At 45.8% G+C, this 13,156-nt stretch overlaps 2 protein-coding genes across 9 annotated transcripts; one reads left to right on the top strand and one right to left on the bottom strand.

Moving 5' to 3' along the window:
* The first annotated feature begins 3,665 nt into the window (after positions 1–3,665).
* LOC112290231 (protein PLASTID MOVEMENT IMPAIRED 1-RELATED 1) lies at positions 3,666–10,767 on the top strand. 8 transcript variants are annotated; one of them, XM_090255416.1, is made up of 7 exons: positions 3,666–3,923; positions 4,325–4,398; positions 4,604–4,712; positions 4,993–7,496; positions 7,687–8,472; positions 8,713–9,268; positions 9,393–10,767. In XM_090255416.1, exons 4-7 carry the CDS (start codon positions 5,315–5,317, stop codon positions 10,501–10,503), a joined length of 4,635 nt encoding a protein of 1,544 aa, XP_090111542.1. In that variant the 5' UTR covers positions 3,666–3,923; positions 4,325–4,398; positions 4,604–4,712; positions 4,993–5,314; the 3' UTR covers positions 10,504–10,767. The 8 variants fall into 8 exon arrangements, with proteins under 8 accessions (XP_090111542.1, XP_090111541.1, XP_090111540.1 ...); XM_090255415.1 differs by having other exon boundaries at positions 3,666–3,957; XM_090255414.1 differs by having other exon boundaries at positions 3,666–4,003.
* Positions 10,768–11,249: 482 nt separating this feature from the next.
* LOC112290233 (uncharacterized) lies at positions 11,250–13,044 on the bottom strand. Its single transcript, XM_024536322.3, has 4 exons — positions 12,732–13,044; positions 12,460–12,551; positions 11,704–11,791; positions 11,250–11,535 (listed from the first exon to the last, which is right to left on the bottom strand). The coding sequence occupies exons 1-3, from the start codon at positions 12,989–12,991 to the stop codon at positions 11,721–11,723; spliced, it is 423 nt and encodes a 140-aa protein (XP_024392090.1). The 5' UTR covers positions 12,992–13,044; the 3' UTR covers positions 11,250–11,535; positions 11,704–11,720.
* Between the last annotated feature and the right edge of the window lie 112 nt (positions 13,045–13,156).

The following is a 13,156-nucleotide window of genomic DNA, read 5'->3' as shown; positions in this document are numbered from 1 at the left end:
TTCTGGTGTTTTTCTGCTATGAACAATTTGTATGCATGTGTCTTGAAATTGGTACATATGGAGTCATATGATACATTCTTTTGCTTTTGCTTTAGATGCTGTGATTAATGTGATATCTTGGATTAGTACATGTTTAGTGTAATCCAAACGAATTGATTAAAGATGCCAATCTAAATGGGTAGTTAATAACCATTTTTAAAAATAGACAGAGGGAACATGTGTTTATTTAATGGATTATGATGGTAAAATTATGACATAACAATAAAAGCATATTATTGATAATTTTATTGTTTGAATCCAATGGAGGTGATTTTGAATTGGTATGTATTCTACCCCATGAGGCAAATACTTAACTAAAAAGTGATTTTATAGTTTTTTTTTAGAGTGTGTTTTTAAAAATATGTAAAATAAATGTTCTGCATAAGTTTCAAAAAATGTAAAATACAAACAAACAAACAAACAAACTAGAAGAGGTCCAATCTGTGGAACATTAGTGGAATTGTTGACTTAAATAAGAATGTGTGACAATTTAATGCATACTCAAATGCTCATTAACTATGATGAGTTGCAATTACCAAGATCATACATTTGTTTTTTTAAAATATTCCTAAGTTAGAAACAGAATTAATGGATTTATAAAAAAATATATATACATTCTAAGCATTGATGTACAAAACGATCTTTCACTTTGCAGTGCAACTGTGAAGTGTTCTCAGCAACTATGTTTAAAACAACCTTACAAGTGCTTGATTCAGACACATCCTAGTAAATATTTTATACTTAGTTAATATTTTCACGACATGTTTTTTTCGTTTTTTTTTTTTTTTTTTTTACAAGTATTTATTTTGTCTTTTCACATTTTCAAAATGGGGTTTTGAACTGAAAAACAGAATCATCTTTTTGATGGTTCGTGTAGCTACTACATGTACCTCTTTTCATTGGTTTTCACTTTTCTCTTTCTACGTGTAGTTCTTGGTTGTATGTGTCTGCTCTTTTATATTATTCATCTTTTAAAAGACGTCTCCTACTCTTTTTCCCTTTTCAGTTTTTTTGGGGCGGAGAGGGGTTGGTGCTAATTGTGCTTCTGGAGGCTGCATTCATTGTGCATATCTCTTACGAAAAGTGGAACCAGATGCAACATGTATTTGTTGTGGTGTCTGAGAAGGTGGTGTAGTCGATGTTGATGTATAGGAATCTCTGTGGAGCTTTATCTTGGCCTTCGCTTCAGCGTATGTTTTCCTGCTTCTTGGTATCACCCTTCAAAGGATAAGTGATGTGGGGTTTGACGTATACGCAAATTATGTTTCCTGAAGGTTTCTCGAGGACATGATTTTAAGCATGTGGTGAGAAGCTGTCACTTTGTAGTAATTTTGACAAAGATTCGGGAGAAATTCAGTGCTTCGGTGGCTCTGCAGTCCCGTGTGAACTTATGGGTGCATACTCTAGGGTCTCTGGTACCTAGATGTTGGCTATTTTGGGGTTGTTAGAGTTGCTGTACAAGTTGGTCTTATCTTCAAACGTACACAAGCCCAGGACACCTAAGCCCTGGGCTTTGAGCGCTTGACTCAGCAAGTCAACTGTATTCTGACGATAAGCATCTTCATTCTCCATGACCATAGAGTTTAGAACCTAACTCGGAGCAGTCGCCGAAATCTGAGTGTAACTGCTGTCTTTTATAAAACTGAATTGTACTTTATCCTGAAGCCAGCTGGAAGGGGAGTAGGGTATTTTGTGATGGGATAGCTTTTGTCAGATGTCAAGCCAATGTGTTGATGAAGGCAGCAGCACTGTCTATGTTTGATTAGATCCACCTTCAGTCACAGATCGACTCAGTGGATTGGCCTCCAAACACCTGTTTGAAATTTAAAACCAAGCCACAAGTAACAGTCGACTTGTAAGTTGCAAGTTACTCACTGGCACTGGGGGTCCCCAGACTGTTCTTCACAAATTCCTCCCCGTGCACCAAGGACTGTTTGGAAGTTCAGATTCTGACTCAGAAGCACGAACGGCAGGCACTCGTCCGAAGGATGCTATAATCCAAACTGTCCATCATACTGCTCTCTTCAGCCCCTTGCGATTGGTTACGCAGATCGCTTACTTATATAAGTTTCATTAAGTCGGAAACTGAGCACATTGCCAGGCGGAATGTCTGCGATAAAGCAGACACTTGTTTGGCCGTCCCGGCAGAGCCAAATCGACGGATTGCCCATTACTTCAAGTTGATGAACCTTAATTTTAGCTTACCATACCAGAAACTGAACCACAGACCCCAGCAGGTTCAACCCATCCCTGAAACCTAACATTTACCTGTGAAGAAAACGTTAAAAAACCCAGGGAACGAGTGGGTAACAAAAGTCGAGATCAAGGTGTGTGACACATCAGGTCTGGCGGATTAGAAATCCCTGTGATTTTCTCAGAGAAAGTACCACGCTTAGTTCTGTGTAGCTCAGGTCAGGGGCAATAACCACAAGGGAGGACACACACGAAGGCTCGCTGACAGAGACCAAAGTAATTTTCTTATGGACTGCACTGGACGGGATCCATGCCCAGCTCCCAGGACAGGCAACAAGACAACTCTGCCACAGGTCGACGGTCACCATTCACTTTCCCAGTTAGACCTTGCATCATTGCCTGAGAATTGTGTCTTATCCTGCATTACATTCTGTAAACGTTTAGCTGTACAAAAACTTTGTCTTCGTCAATTTGTCATGCTTAACCTCTATCTTTAGAACAGATTGGTTATTCCCCGCCCCCCTTACCGGGCCGTGATTTCACATCGGCTGGGTTTTCATCGCTTGGACGGAGTGTTCCCTCTGTTGCGTGCAAAGCGAATGACGTCACTGGAAAACATCCTTGCCGAGAAGGGGGTAGAGTATAAATGGAGTGCTCATTAAGAAGGGTGTGACCAAATCATGTTGGGAGCCATGTCTTACAACACCGTGCTCACCCTCCTTCATTCAAACCCCCTTCTTTTTCCAGCAAAAGGTCGACAGATGCCTCGAATCATAGGAATCAATCAAGGCTACATCTCAGGCTTTGCTCTTGTTAGAGTGAGTTGCTTTTGGGTCGTTAATGCTTCTCAGCTACCAGGATTAAGCAGCACGGTGAGAAGTTAGCTGGGTGTGAAAACGGCAAATCTGACAAATCCTACCTTGACGAGCACTTGTCAGCGCCGTGGACCATGTATAGGCGCTTGCGAGCTTCAACACATTTATGTGCAGCTTTATGAATGACCTGCGAGTCGCAGGAAACATGATGATTCTCCAACTAAAAACCACTGAGATGTTCTGTAAAAATCACCATCACTTGCTATGTCTTCTTTTTACCGGATTGTCGAATAGGTGTAGGGCCAAAATAGATGCGATCGTATCACTCCGTAGGAAAATGCAATCAAACCCATTATTCCTGCTGGGCAATGTAACGTGACCCGACGAAAATGTTTTTAAATGAAAGACTGGGAGGTCTGCTAGTTGACAATGTTGTATTATTTTGCGATGGTTGTCATCATGAACGGTAGTGGGCAAAGTGGCTAACCTTTGGAAAAGTAGAATTTTGGTCGTGCGACGGATCGTAGTTGCGCGAGAGTTACATTGGGTTGGAAGGGGAGGGGGAAGTGGGAAAGAAAAAGGGAAGGAAGGGGAGGCAGGACAGAATTGAAGGAGGGGGCTGAGGGTGGGAAGGGGAGATCCGCGAGGAAGGAGGCGCAATCACATGGAGATCGCATCATCCATATCCCCCGCCTCCCCTTCTCAGTCGTGCAGTGTCATCCCCTGCACCTTCTCTGCACAGAACTACTGCACCTGCCTGGATTCCTGCCTGCCTGCGCAATCCTTCCTGCTGCACTGCCACGAGAAGCGTGCAATCATCCTCAATCTCATGCTAGACTGTCACCGCTTACGAGCCATTTATCCAGCTAGAACGAGGTAGTTCCAGCTTCTCGTAGCCGGCTCTAGACTGGTACTGCCACTGCCGCTGCCACCTTCGGAGTTATCAATGATCGAAGGTTTATAATCTCGTCCTAGAGTGGAGTGTTCTAGATGAGCTGGATTGGCTGCCTCGCAGGACCCCAGTACGACTGTAAGAGATCGTCGTAATCTTTGTTGTGTCCATGGGTTTTTTTGTCACGGAGGAAGCTAGGACTAGTGTGTGTTTCCTGTAGTACGACTTGTCTTTTCGACTAGTGTTATTTTTTTCCTAGTAGTAGGAGTGCGATGCAAATGAGGAATGCAGTATAGGAATAACTAATTTCTGAAGCTTGCAACTTATTGTTGTGCCGTGCGAAAGATTGGAAATGAGTAGCTTTCAGTGGGTTTGGTGGTTCCAGGCTTTGAGGTTTCTGCGAGGAGGAAGAATCGGAGGATCATAGTTCGCAATTCCGCCACCGGAAATGGCTAGAAGGTGAGGAACGGCAGTAACGACCCAGGAGGTTTAACACCAGGCTTGCCTATCTAGATTTCCGCTTTCAATTGGCCTCTGAGAATTGAAGATGCAGTGCTTTAGTGGATCTAGGATTGTTTCATTGCTTGCAATTTGCTGCAAACGTCTCTGCAGATTCTTAGAATTTTGGAATCTCTACTCACGGAATTTCTTTGTGGATGAGCAGTTTGTTCCGTCGACTGAGAGTAATGGTGGCAGATACGATGACAAGGCCGAGATGTAGGAAGGGCTGTATACAAGCGATTGATTACCGGTCTTGGGGTCCCATGGCTCTCGTAAGTTTACTCCCCGAGTGTGGAGACCGGAAAGAGACGGGAGAAGAGATTGAGTTTTTGGAGGGGATTGAGTGTTCTCAGTATTGTTGGTAAAGCAAGCTGCCTTTCTTTAGAACTGTGACTAAAATTCGTTGCAGCTCAAATTTGTGAATCTGTTGTTCTCATGGATGATTCTGCTCATGGTGACAAGCTACACTGGCACTGGTTCATGGTGGTCTTGGGTCAGAAAAAATGACTTCTCCTGGTATTAATTGTGCAGTTTTGATTGGGGCCATGGTAGTTTCAGATATGTCGATCGCAACAATGGTCGAAGTGCATCTCTGGGGCTTAGACTGATGAAGTGAGCCTTCAACGAGGACAGGGATGGATGCAGAAGCATAGGAGCGACGGGAAACGTCTCTCACGATTCATGAGCCTGAAAAGCAGGGTTTATGAGCTGATCGGCAGGAGCATCATCCGGAGAGAGAGGTAGGGAGGAAAGGGTTACGAATTAATCTTAACTTATTAGTTGCACGGATATTAAATGATGCACTCGTGAGTCCTGTGATCTGCAAGAGACCGTCGACCGGTCGCATGTTGTAACAGATCTATGAACTCAAGAAATGGGAAAGAAAACGCCACTTTCTCCAGCGCCAGGGGGTGGTAGCCGAAGGGATGACACGGAAGGACAGTTACTGAGGGAGCTCGAAGCTTTAAGCCAAGTACTCTACAATGCAGGCTTGCAGAATGGTCGGCCACCGTTAAAAGACACTTCAGCGTCTCATCTTGTCGCTAGTCTTCCTGGCCCGAGGAGATCACAGGAGCCAGAGTCTCCCCACCTCAGAAGCGGGGCATACCCACCTCAGTCGCCCAACTTCGGCGACAGAAAAGAAAACCAAAAAGAGGATTCGACAGGTCTCAATGGCCACTCCAACAAGAAAGAGAGAGACAGTTGTTCTGAATATCAGCCATCATCGCCATACCTGAGCTCAAGAAGCGTAAAAGGTCCTGCATCCGCCTATCTTGGAGGGCCGGATGGAATCCAAACCAAGACTAAAACCGCAGCAATTATGAGCCTCAATGGAATCGTTACCAACGGTAAGAGCGCTTCCTTCACAAAAGCGTGGAGTAGAAGATCAGAAGAAGGCAAGCCACCCATGGCTACAAGGGGTTATGAAGTGCCCAAATCTTCACAAGTGGACGCCCGGAGAAGTGTGGATGGTGCACCTCCTTCTTATCATGAGGCTCGAAAAGCAGAGAATCTGCTTCTCAAGAATTCCAATGTGGGAGGACAATTTGGGCTTGGTTCTCCAGATCTGCAGAGTCGACAAAGTGAGAACAATCCCTACATGGGCACCGTGGCCGAGAGGGATCACGGTGGGGTTACACAATTGTCTCGTGGGAAGGAACTACAACTGCCCCGACTTGGATCATCTCCCAGGTCAAGCGAGCCCACGACTACGAGATCGGCAGGAAGTTTGAACAGCACCGAACAGACGCTGGCTGCGGCTGCGGCTGCTTTAAGGACCCCAGGTAAACGAACTTCAGCCCGTTCTCAGTTGCGTGTCTCGCAGTCTGAGGACCTTGGAAAGAGGATCGAGGCATACCCGCTTGATGGTAGAAACGAGAGGGTTGAGGATGATGAACCTGGTCGGAGACTGGTGCCGTGGCATTCACAGGATTTTGAGAAAGATTTGCCGGAGGTCTCCAACTTCGCGCAGTGGCAGGAAGGTAACACGCAGTTCAGCAAGCGCCTGGAAGCGTCGAAGGAGAAGAAGAGTCTTTGGAACTGGAAACCCTTTCGGGCTATAGCACACATTGGCCTGCAGCGATTCAACTGTATGTTCACTGTGCGTTTGCATCGGATTCAAAGCCTTCCCTCTGTCATGCATGGGCTCCGTCTCGCAGTCACGTGGAAAAGAAAAGATACACGAACACGAAGTATGCCGGCTCGCGTTATCCAAGGTGTAGCACAGTTTGACGAGACTCTTAAGTTAAAAACACACGTGTTCGGCATCAAGGATGGCACAAAAGGCATGAAATTCGAACCCCGAAATTTCGAACTCTCTGTGATCGCCCTTGATGTTGATGAGAATTCCCTTGGAAAGCACAAAATGGACCTCACCCGGCTTCTTCCTAAATCCACCGAGGGTCGTGATGAGGAGAATGACCGTACCTGGACCACGAGCTTCAAGCTCGCGGGAAAGGCCAGTGGCGGAATCCTAGTTCTCACATTCGGATGTCAACTGCTGAACAAAAACTCAGAACCAACGAGCAATTTGTCAAGTGCGAGGTTTGAATCCCCCGTTATCAAGCCCATCGGATCCTACAGCAGCTTGCCAAATTCTCCGGAAGAAACCACCCAAGAAGACTGGTCATCCTACGTTGCTGATTATTCTCCTGCTACGTCCAAGCTTTCGTCTGATAGTGAACTCACGAAGATTGAGCACCTCAACCTAAACGATGAACAGAGTCCTAATGAAGGAAACCGTTCCACCGGAAAGTCCAATCAAAGGGGTCAATCTCGACCCAGTTTTACAAATGACGAGGATTTCCCAGGAGCGCCGAAGAAGCTGTCCTTTAATCAACCAGCAACTCGTGGTGGAGGAGACTTGAACAAGGCTTCCGACGAGGAAGACGATGACTCTGAGTTCAATATAGTGTATCAGGGTCGCGAAATCAGTGCTATTGTGGATCCTGGTCCTCCTCCGCTGGAGAATGACGATACTGCAGCAGACAAAGACACTGTACAAGGGTTGTCAGATGGGGATGCAGATGCCGACGTCCGCGGGGGCTCAGTGGACGGTTAGTATCATACTCAGTTTTTTGTAGAGGTTCTTCATGTCTTGAAGTAAGTTGAATCTCTGAGTATGGGCGTGAAGGATCTTGCGCAAAAGATTTAGGGTAAACACTTACTTTTTTGACTGACTCTGCATGAAGGCTGCAAGCTAACCAATTCATAGCCTTCTGGATGTCGATTTGGTGGATTCTGCAGTTATTGAAGCTCAGGTCGGCGAGGCTGTGGTGGACAACGCGGAGGTTCTTTCTAATGACGAAGATTCGAAAATATCAGAACCAATTGCTGTGAGTCCGCAGCCAGCCAATCCACGACCAGCAGAAAAAGATGGTGATGCGAAATTGCCTCAGGGAGTTGGAGAGGCAATGAAAACTGATGAAAATGAGAAGAAACAAGAGGAGAGTGTAGTTGAGGATCACGAAGAGTGGAATGAAGGCATCGTAGAAGACTTGGAAGAGCTGACACGGTCATGGTTGGTTAGGGAACCAGCTAACACCATAAACGACTCCTTATCAGCCTACAACGAGATTGAGAATACACTAAGTGTGGTCGCTGTAGAAAGCAAAGAAGACAAGACAACAAATGTCACCGTTTCAAAGAGTAATGTCAAAGACGACAAAAGCGTTGAATCAGTTCAACCGATCCCAACTCTCGAACTTCAGGAGACATCGAAGGAAGAAAGTAGGGATGCTGGCGCCGACGAGGATGACCATGACCTCGTCGCTGATGAGTTCTTGAGCTTACTGATGGACGAAAGGAGCTCCGTAGCCTGCAGCTCTGAAAGTGCAGACTATTCCCCACGTGCTCTGTTCCTACAACAGTTGGAACAGGAGGCGCTGATAGAAGGTGGCTTAGAGCTGAATTTTCACTTGCCAGAGTATGCGAAGTTCAGAATGGGCGGGATGCAGGACAAGGTTGATGAGAGCCCATCCCGCAAAGACAACAAGGACTCGCCGTTAGACTCTGACACTATCGCCGATTCAGGTTAGTTGTTGTCTGAAAAAATCAACTCCGTCATGCCCTCAAGACTTAACTCTTTCTGACTTAAGTAACTTCGTAGCCTCGTTTTGAGTACAAATTATGGTTTTAGAGAAACGGGTCTGAAATGAGTCGAAGCTTAGATTCACTGGGTGGAAGCTGTCCCACCCCCCTCCAACTTAGCTTAAGCCACAATGTGATTATTTCAAGACATGATGCGAGGAATTTGCTGTGTGCTACTTTCAGAGTGGGGTAACGAAGACGACGAGGAGCTTGCAGCTATCATGGACGCCGCTGAAGCAGAGCTACAGAAAGCAACCCAAATATTGCAAAGCAAGGCGCGAGCTAAACTGCTCGAGGACGAGGAAACCAAGGCTCTTATGCAAGAATGGGGCCTCAATGATAAAGCATTTGACGCACCTCAATCCCAGACGTCGCCTGATTCTAGTCATGCTCTGGTTCCTTTGCTGCCACCACCTCCGTTGGGCAACGGACTAGGTTCTGTGCTGCATATTCGCAGTGGTGGCTCCCTGCGTTCTATGAGCCCTACACACTTTCAAGGAGGTAGCGCTGGTGGAGGGCTGGTGATGCAAGTATCTAATCCAGTTGTGCTGCCATCAGAAATGAGGGCAACATCCATGGACATATTGCGCCGAATGGCCGTGGCAGGAATGGAGGGTATGCCTGCCGAGGCAATAATGGCTATGCCCTTGGAGGATATCACAGGAAAGCCATTGGATCTAATTTCATTTGAGCAAAGACCTGGAAGCCTTAAAGAATCGCTTGAAAGTTGTCAGAACGGGTAAAATTACAACCCCTAGCGTATTAGAACTTCACTGGTTTGCAGCGAATTCAATTATATTCTACTCCCTGGGGCTACTAAATTTGGTGAACTCATGCTAACACTGATCAATCACTGTGAACAGAGTTGCGGCTATAGGGTATGATGAAAGCAACTCGCTTACCTCACGAAAGACGAGCAAAACGCTATCAGCAATAAATCCCTACGAAAATGGAAGTAGGGGCAAGCGGAATGGAACTACTGCAAATTCGAATGACGAATACATTGGTCTTGAAGATATAGCACCCATGGCCATGCTAAAGATTGAAGCTCTTGCTCTGGAGGGCTTGAAGATACAAGCAGAAATGGCTGACCAAGATGCACCCTATGGTATTGAAATCATGGCAGATGAAGCAAACTTCAAGAGAGCAGGCAACAGAGTTAACATGCTCAATGGGCCCACTGGGATATCGTTGCCAGAGGGAGGTGCGGAGGACGTCAACTTCATGTCCATGGCGGTCTCCTTGGACGAGTGGATGCGCCTCGATGCAGGAGTTTGTGGCGAAAGCGAGACCGAGGAACAAACGCTGGCCGTCATAGCTGCACATAATGCTGCGCATAAGAGTGACAGTAAGGTTCACGAGAAGCAAAAAGACAATCAGGTGGCGACCCAGAACTCACGAACGGGTCACAACCGAAAGAATGCGAGCTCTGGCTTAATGGGGGATACCATAACTCTTGCCATGTTGGTGCAGCTTAGGGATCCGTTACGAAACAACGAACCTGTGGGGGCGCCCATGATGGCTCTTGTTCAAGCGGAGAGGGTGATGATTCCTCCTAAGCCGAAGCTGGGGCGGCGCATAAGCGAAGGTGATGACCAGGAAGAGGAGGACCTTAAGAAGCCCCGATTCATGATTGTGGATGTCACAGTGTCGGGGTTGAAGACGGATAAAAGCTCTAATTCCAATCGGAGGGTAGAACTCTGGGGTAACCAGAAACAACTTCAAGCAGGGACGCGATGGCTTGTTGCCCATGGGATGCAAAAATCAACAAAATCACACCCGGCATTGAAAGGCAAGACCCCGTCTCAGCCTAAGTCTGCGCCACAGGTAAAAGTACAGCGAGGGGAGACTTTGTGGAGCATCTCAGCACGAGTACATGGAACTGGTGCGAAGTGGCGAGACTTAGCTAAAATGAACCCTCACATTCGCAATCCGGATATCATCTTTCCTGACACAACCATTCGAACACACTAACATTGATAGAATGCACATTGCACACATTTGATAAAATTGCACAAATCGAGTTCGATTGTAAAGACAGCATGGATGGTGGGTCGCCGGTTCTCCTTTCAGTTCTGCATACCTGATAGCAGATGGGGAAATGTAGAATTGAAACATTGTACATACATAAGAGGTGTATGATTCCTCACGTCTGGCGACCGTTTCACGTAGACTGCTCTATTGTACTTCGTCAGATGCTAGTTCTTTAGTAAAACCGTCCGATCAGATTTCATTCTTTATCACTGACTGCCGTTTCTTCCAGCTCCACCTGAGTTCGTTAAGCTCCCTATACCCTAAACAAGTAAAGTCATGAGTAGGTAAACAATGACATATCGCAGGTAAACAACATCTACGATAGTTGTGACACAATTGCTTCTCATTTGGCTTTCAATTATCCCTCCAGCGGGAAACTAGTTGATTTTTTGCGGCCATTCGTAAACGGTGTTTGACTGGTGTTGACCGTCTCGCAGGGGAATCAGTCCTAGCATCAGTTTCTGGGAGGATCTGAAAATGGGAATCTCTAACACCAACTTCCTAAAACCAAGTAGGATAGAACATAAAGTCATGTTTTCAGATGTGAAGAAGTCTGGCATTAAATTTCAACTGTAACGATCTCCGCTTTATTCGTGCTCCAACCAAAACTGTGATTACCTGGTCGTACCCTCCTTGCGGTACAGAGCGACAAAGCCATAATTAGAACGAAACTCTAATGATCCATATTCACTTCTTAATTTGCAGTGCCTCATGTTGATTCCGGACTGTGAATTTCATTCCTGTTCAACGACCCAACAATTCTTGTCTTTTCGAAACATATCGACTATGTCTAATGGCCTCCTCTTTCAATGTGAGCATATGTTTCTATCATCACCAGAAATGTACAGCTCCATGAATACTATACTCGCCACCATCAAACATGGAGAGTAAGAAGTCTTCTTCACAAGAGCTCTCATTCCTTTGCGTATGTGCATCGACCCATTCCACCCACCATCAGCACAGCCTTGCAATCTGCCATCATGATGTTTAACCATCAGTAGGACCTTTCAGAGTGCTGACATCAATGTAGTTGGAGTTTGGATTTTCATCAATTATCTAGCCTGAATGTGGAGATTCCTTGAGAAAATTTCCCAGTTACCAATGTTTACAAAAATAATCCGATGAAACAAGAGAACACACCTCGGCTGATCTCCCCATCAAACCATGAAGCTGGCTTTGATTTTGGCTTGCAGTGCCTCTTTGGTTTGCAATTTCTCTAAATTTGGATCTGCATAGGTCAAGAGAAACATCACCCACTGATATCTCGGAAAAGTTTCAAAAAATATATAGATAAGAAAACTTTTTTTTCGTACTTAACTAATGCAATTGAAGATAGCTCACAATTAGATTGCTCTTAAGATGTATGTCTGTAGTTAATCTCAATTCCTAGCCTTATCTTCACGTTTGCACATGAAATTCTAAAGGACATAGTCCAACAACCACTACACAAGTCTGTATCTCCAAATGCTTTCAAAAACCGACCCTAAGGACAGTAACCCAATCTTCCCCTGTCACAAATACCGTGACGCGCAAAGCCCTCTCAAGCCCTTTCCAACGCAGGAACCCTAAACCTTAATCCAAAACCCTCGATCTAATCTAAATTTAGCAAAAACGTTTAAGGATTCTTAGAAAATCAACATTTACTTCTTTTTCCAAGCAAACAACTGGTAGGGACGACACATGTAAGCCACTTTCGCGACCAAAACAGAGATTGATGTCTTCTACTCCAAACACATTCCCAAAGGAGGATGGCCCTTTACAAATTAGTTGTACTAAGAAACCGACCTACCGAAGACATTAAATGGTATTGACAAGTTGTATTCGATATTTTAGATGCTAGAAAGGGATATTTCGCAAGCGGCGCATCTATCAAAAGGGAGGTAGTGCCCAACTTACCTTGTTGGTTTCCAAAACTAGCGAGGGAAGCTTGCTCTTCCCTATTGCTCTTCTCTATCAGCTCCCGTAACCTGGTCGAAAGCGGCGGCAACCTGCTCCAGATTCAAGTCACCTCTTCAATCAGACTCAACACCTCCAATCGTCGCCTTATACAAACATCACAATCTCCGTCATCAGCACTCCCTGATCCCTATAATCCCCTCCCCTCAAAAAAAGCTTACGCAACTAACGCCAAAACTCCTGATTGCAGAGCATCTCCATCCAGAACTCACCTACTGCCGGCTCGATCGATTTCCTCTTCCAAAGAGGCACGAAACCTGGAAAATCGCTCCAGCACGTCCCGGTTCTCACACCTGAAAGCCTCCAGCAGCTCGGACTCGCGCTCTCTCATCCTATTCAGCTCCTTATCCTGGTCGATGAGACGCACCGCGAGGAGCAGCGTGGACGCCGCGAGGGCCATGTTGCCCAGCCCATGTTTCTGCCTCTTCAGTCTCTGCCAGAATGTAATATTTCCCTCTCCAATGCTGCTCATGGTGAAAGTCTGAGTGACTCTACCACATATCGCACGAGACAAACCCTAAGGCGGTGCAAGAAAGACGCTGCAATTGCTGCACTCTTGTGCCTTTCAAGGGACAAATCTAGTGGCCACGCGACACCGCAATACCTCTCTACTGCCTGGGCAGAGGGAGACGCACTG

The sequence above is a fragment of the Physcomitrium patens genome, chromosome 13 (assembly GCF_059467195.1).
Source record: "Physcomitrium patens ecotype Gransden chromosome 13, ASM5946719v1, whole genome shotgun sequence".
Lineage (NCBI taxonomy): Eukaryota > Viridiplantae > Streptophyta > Bryopsida > Funariales > Funariaceae > Physcomitrium > Physcomitrium patens.
This window is presented reverse-complemented; position numbering and strand designations above follow the sequence as displayed.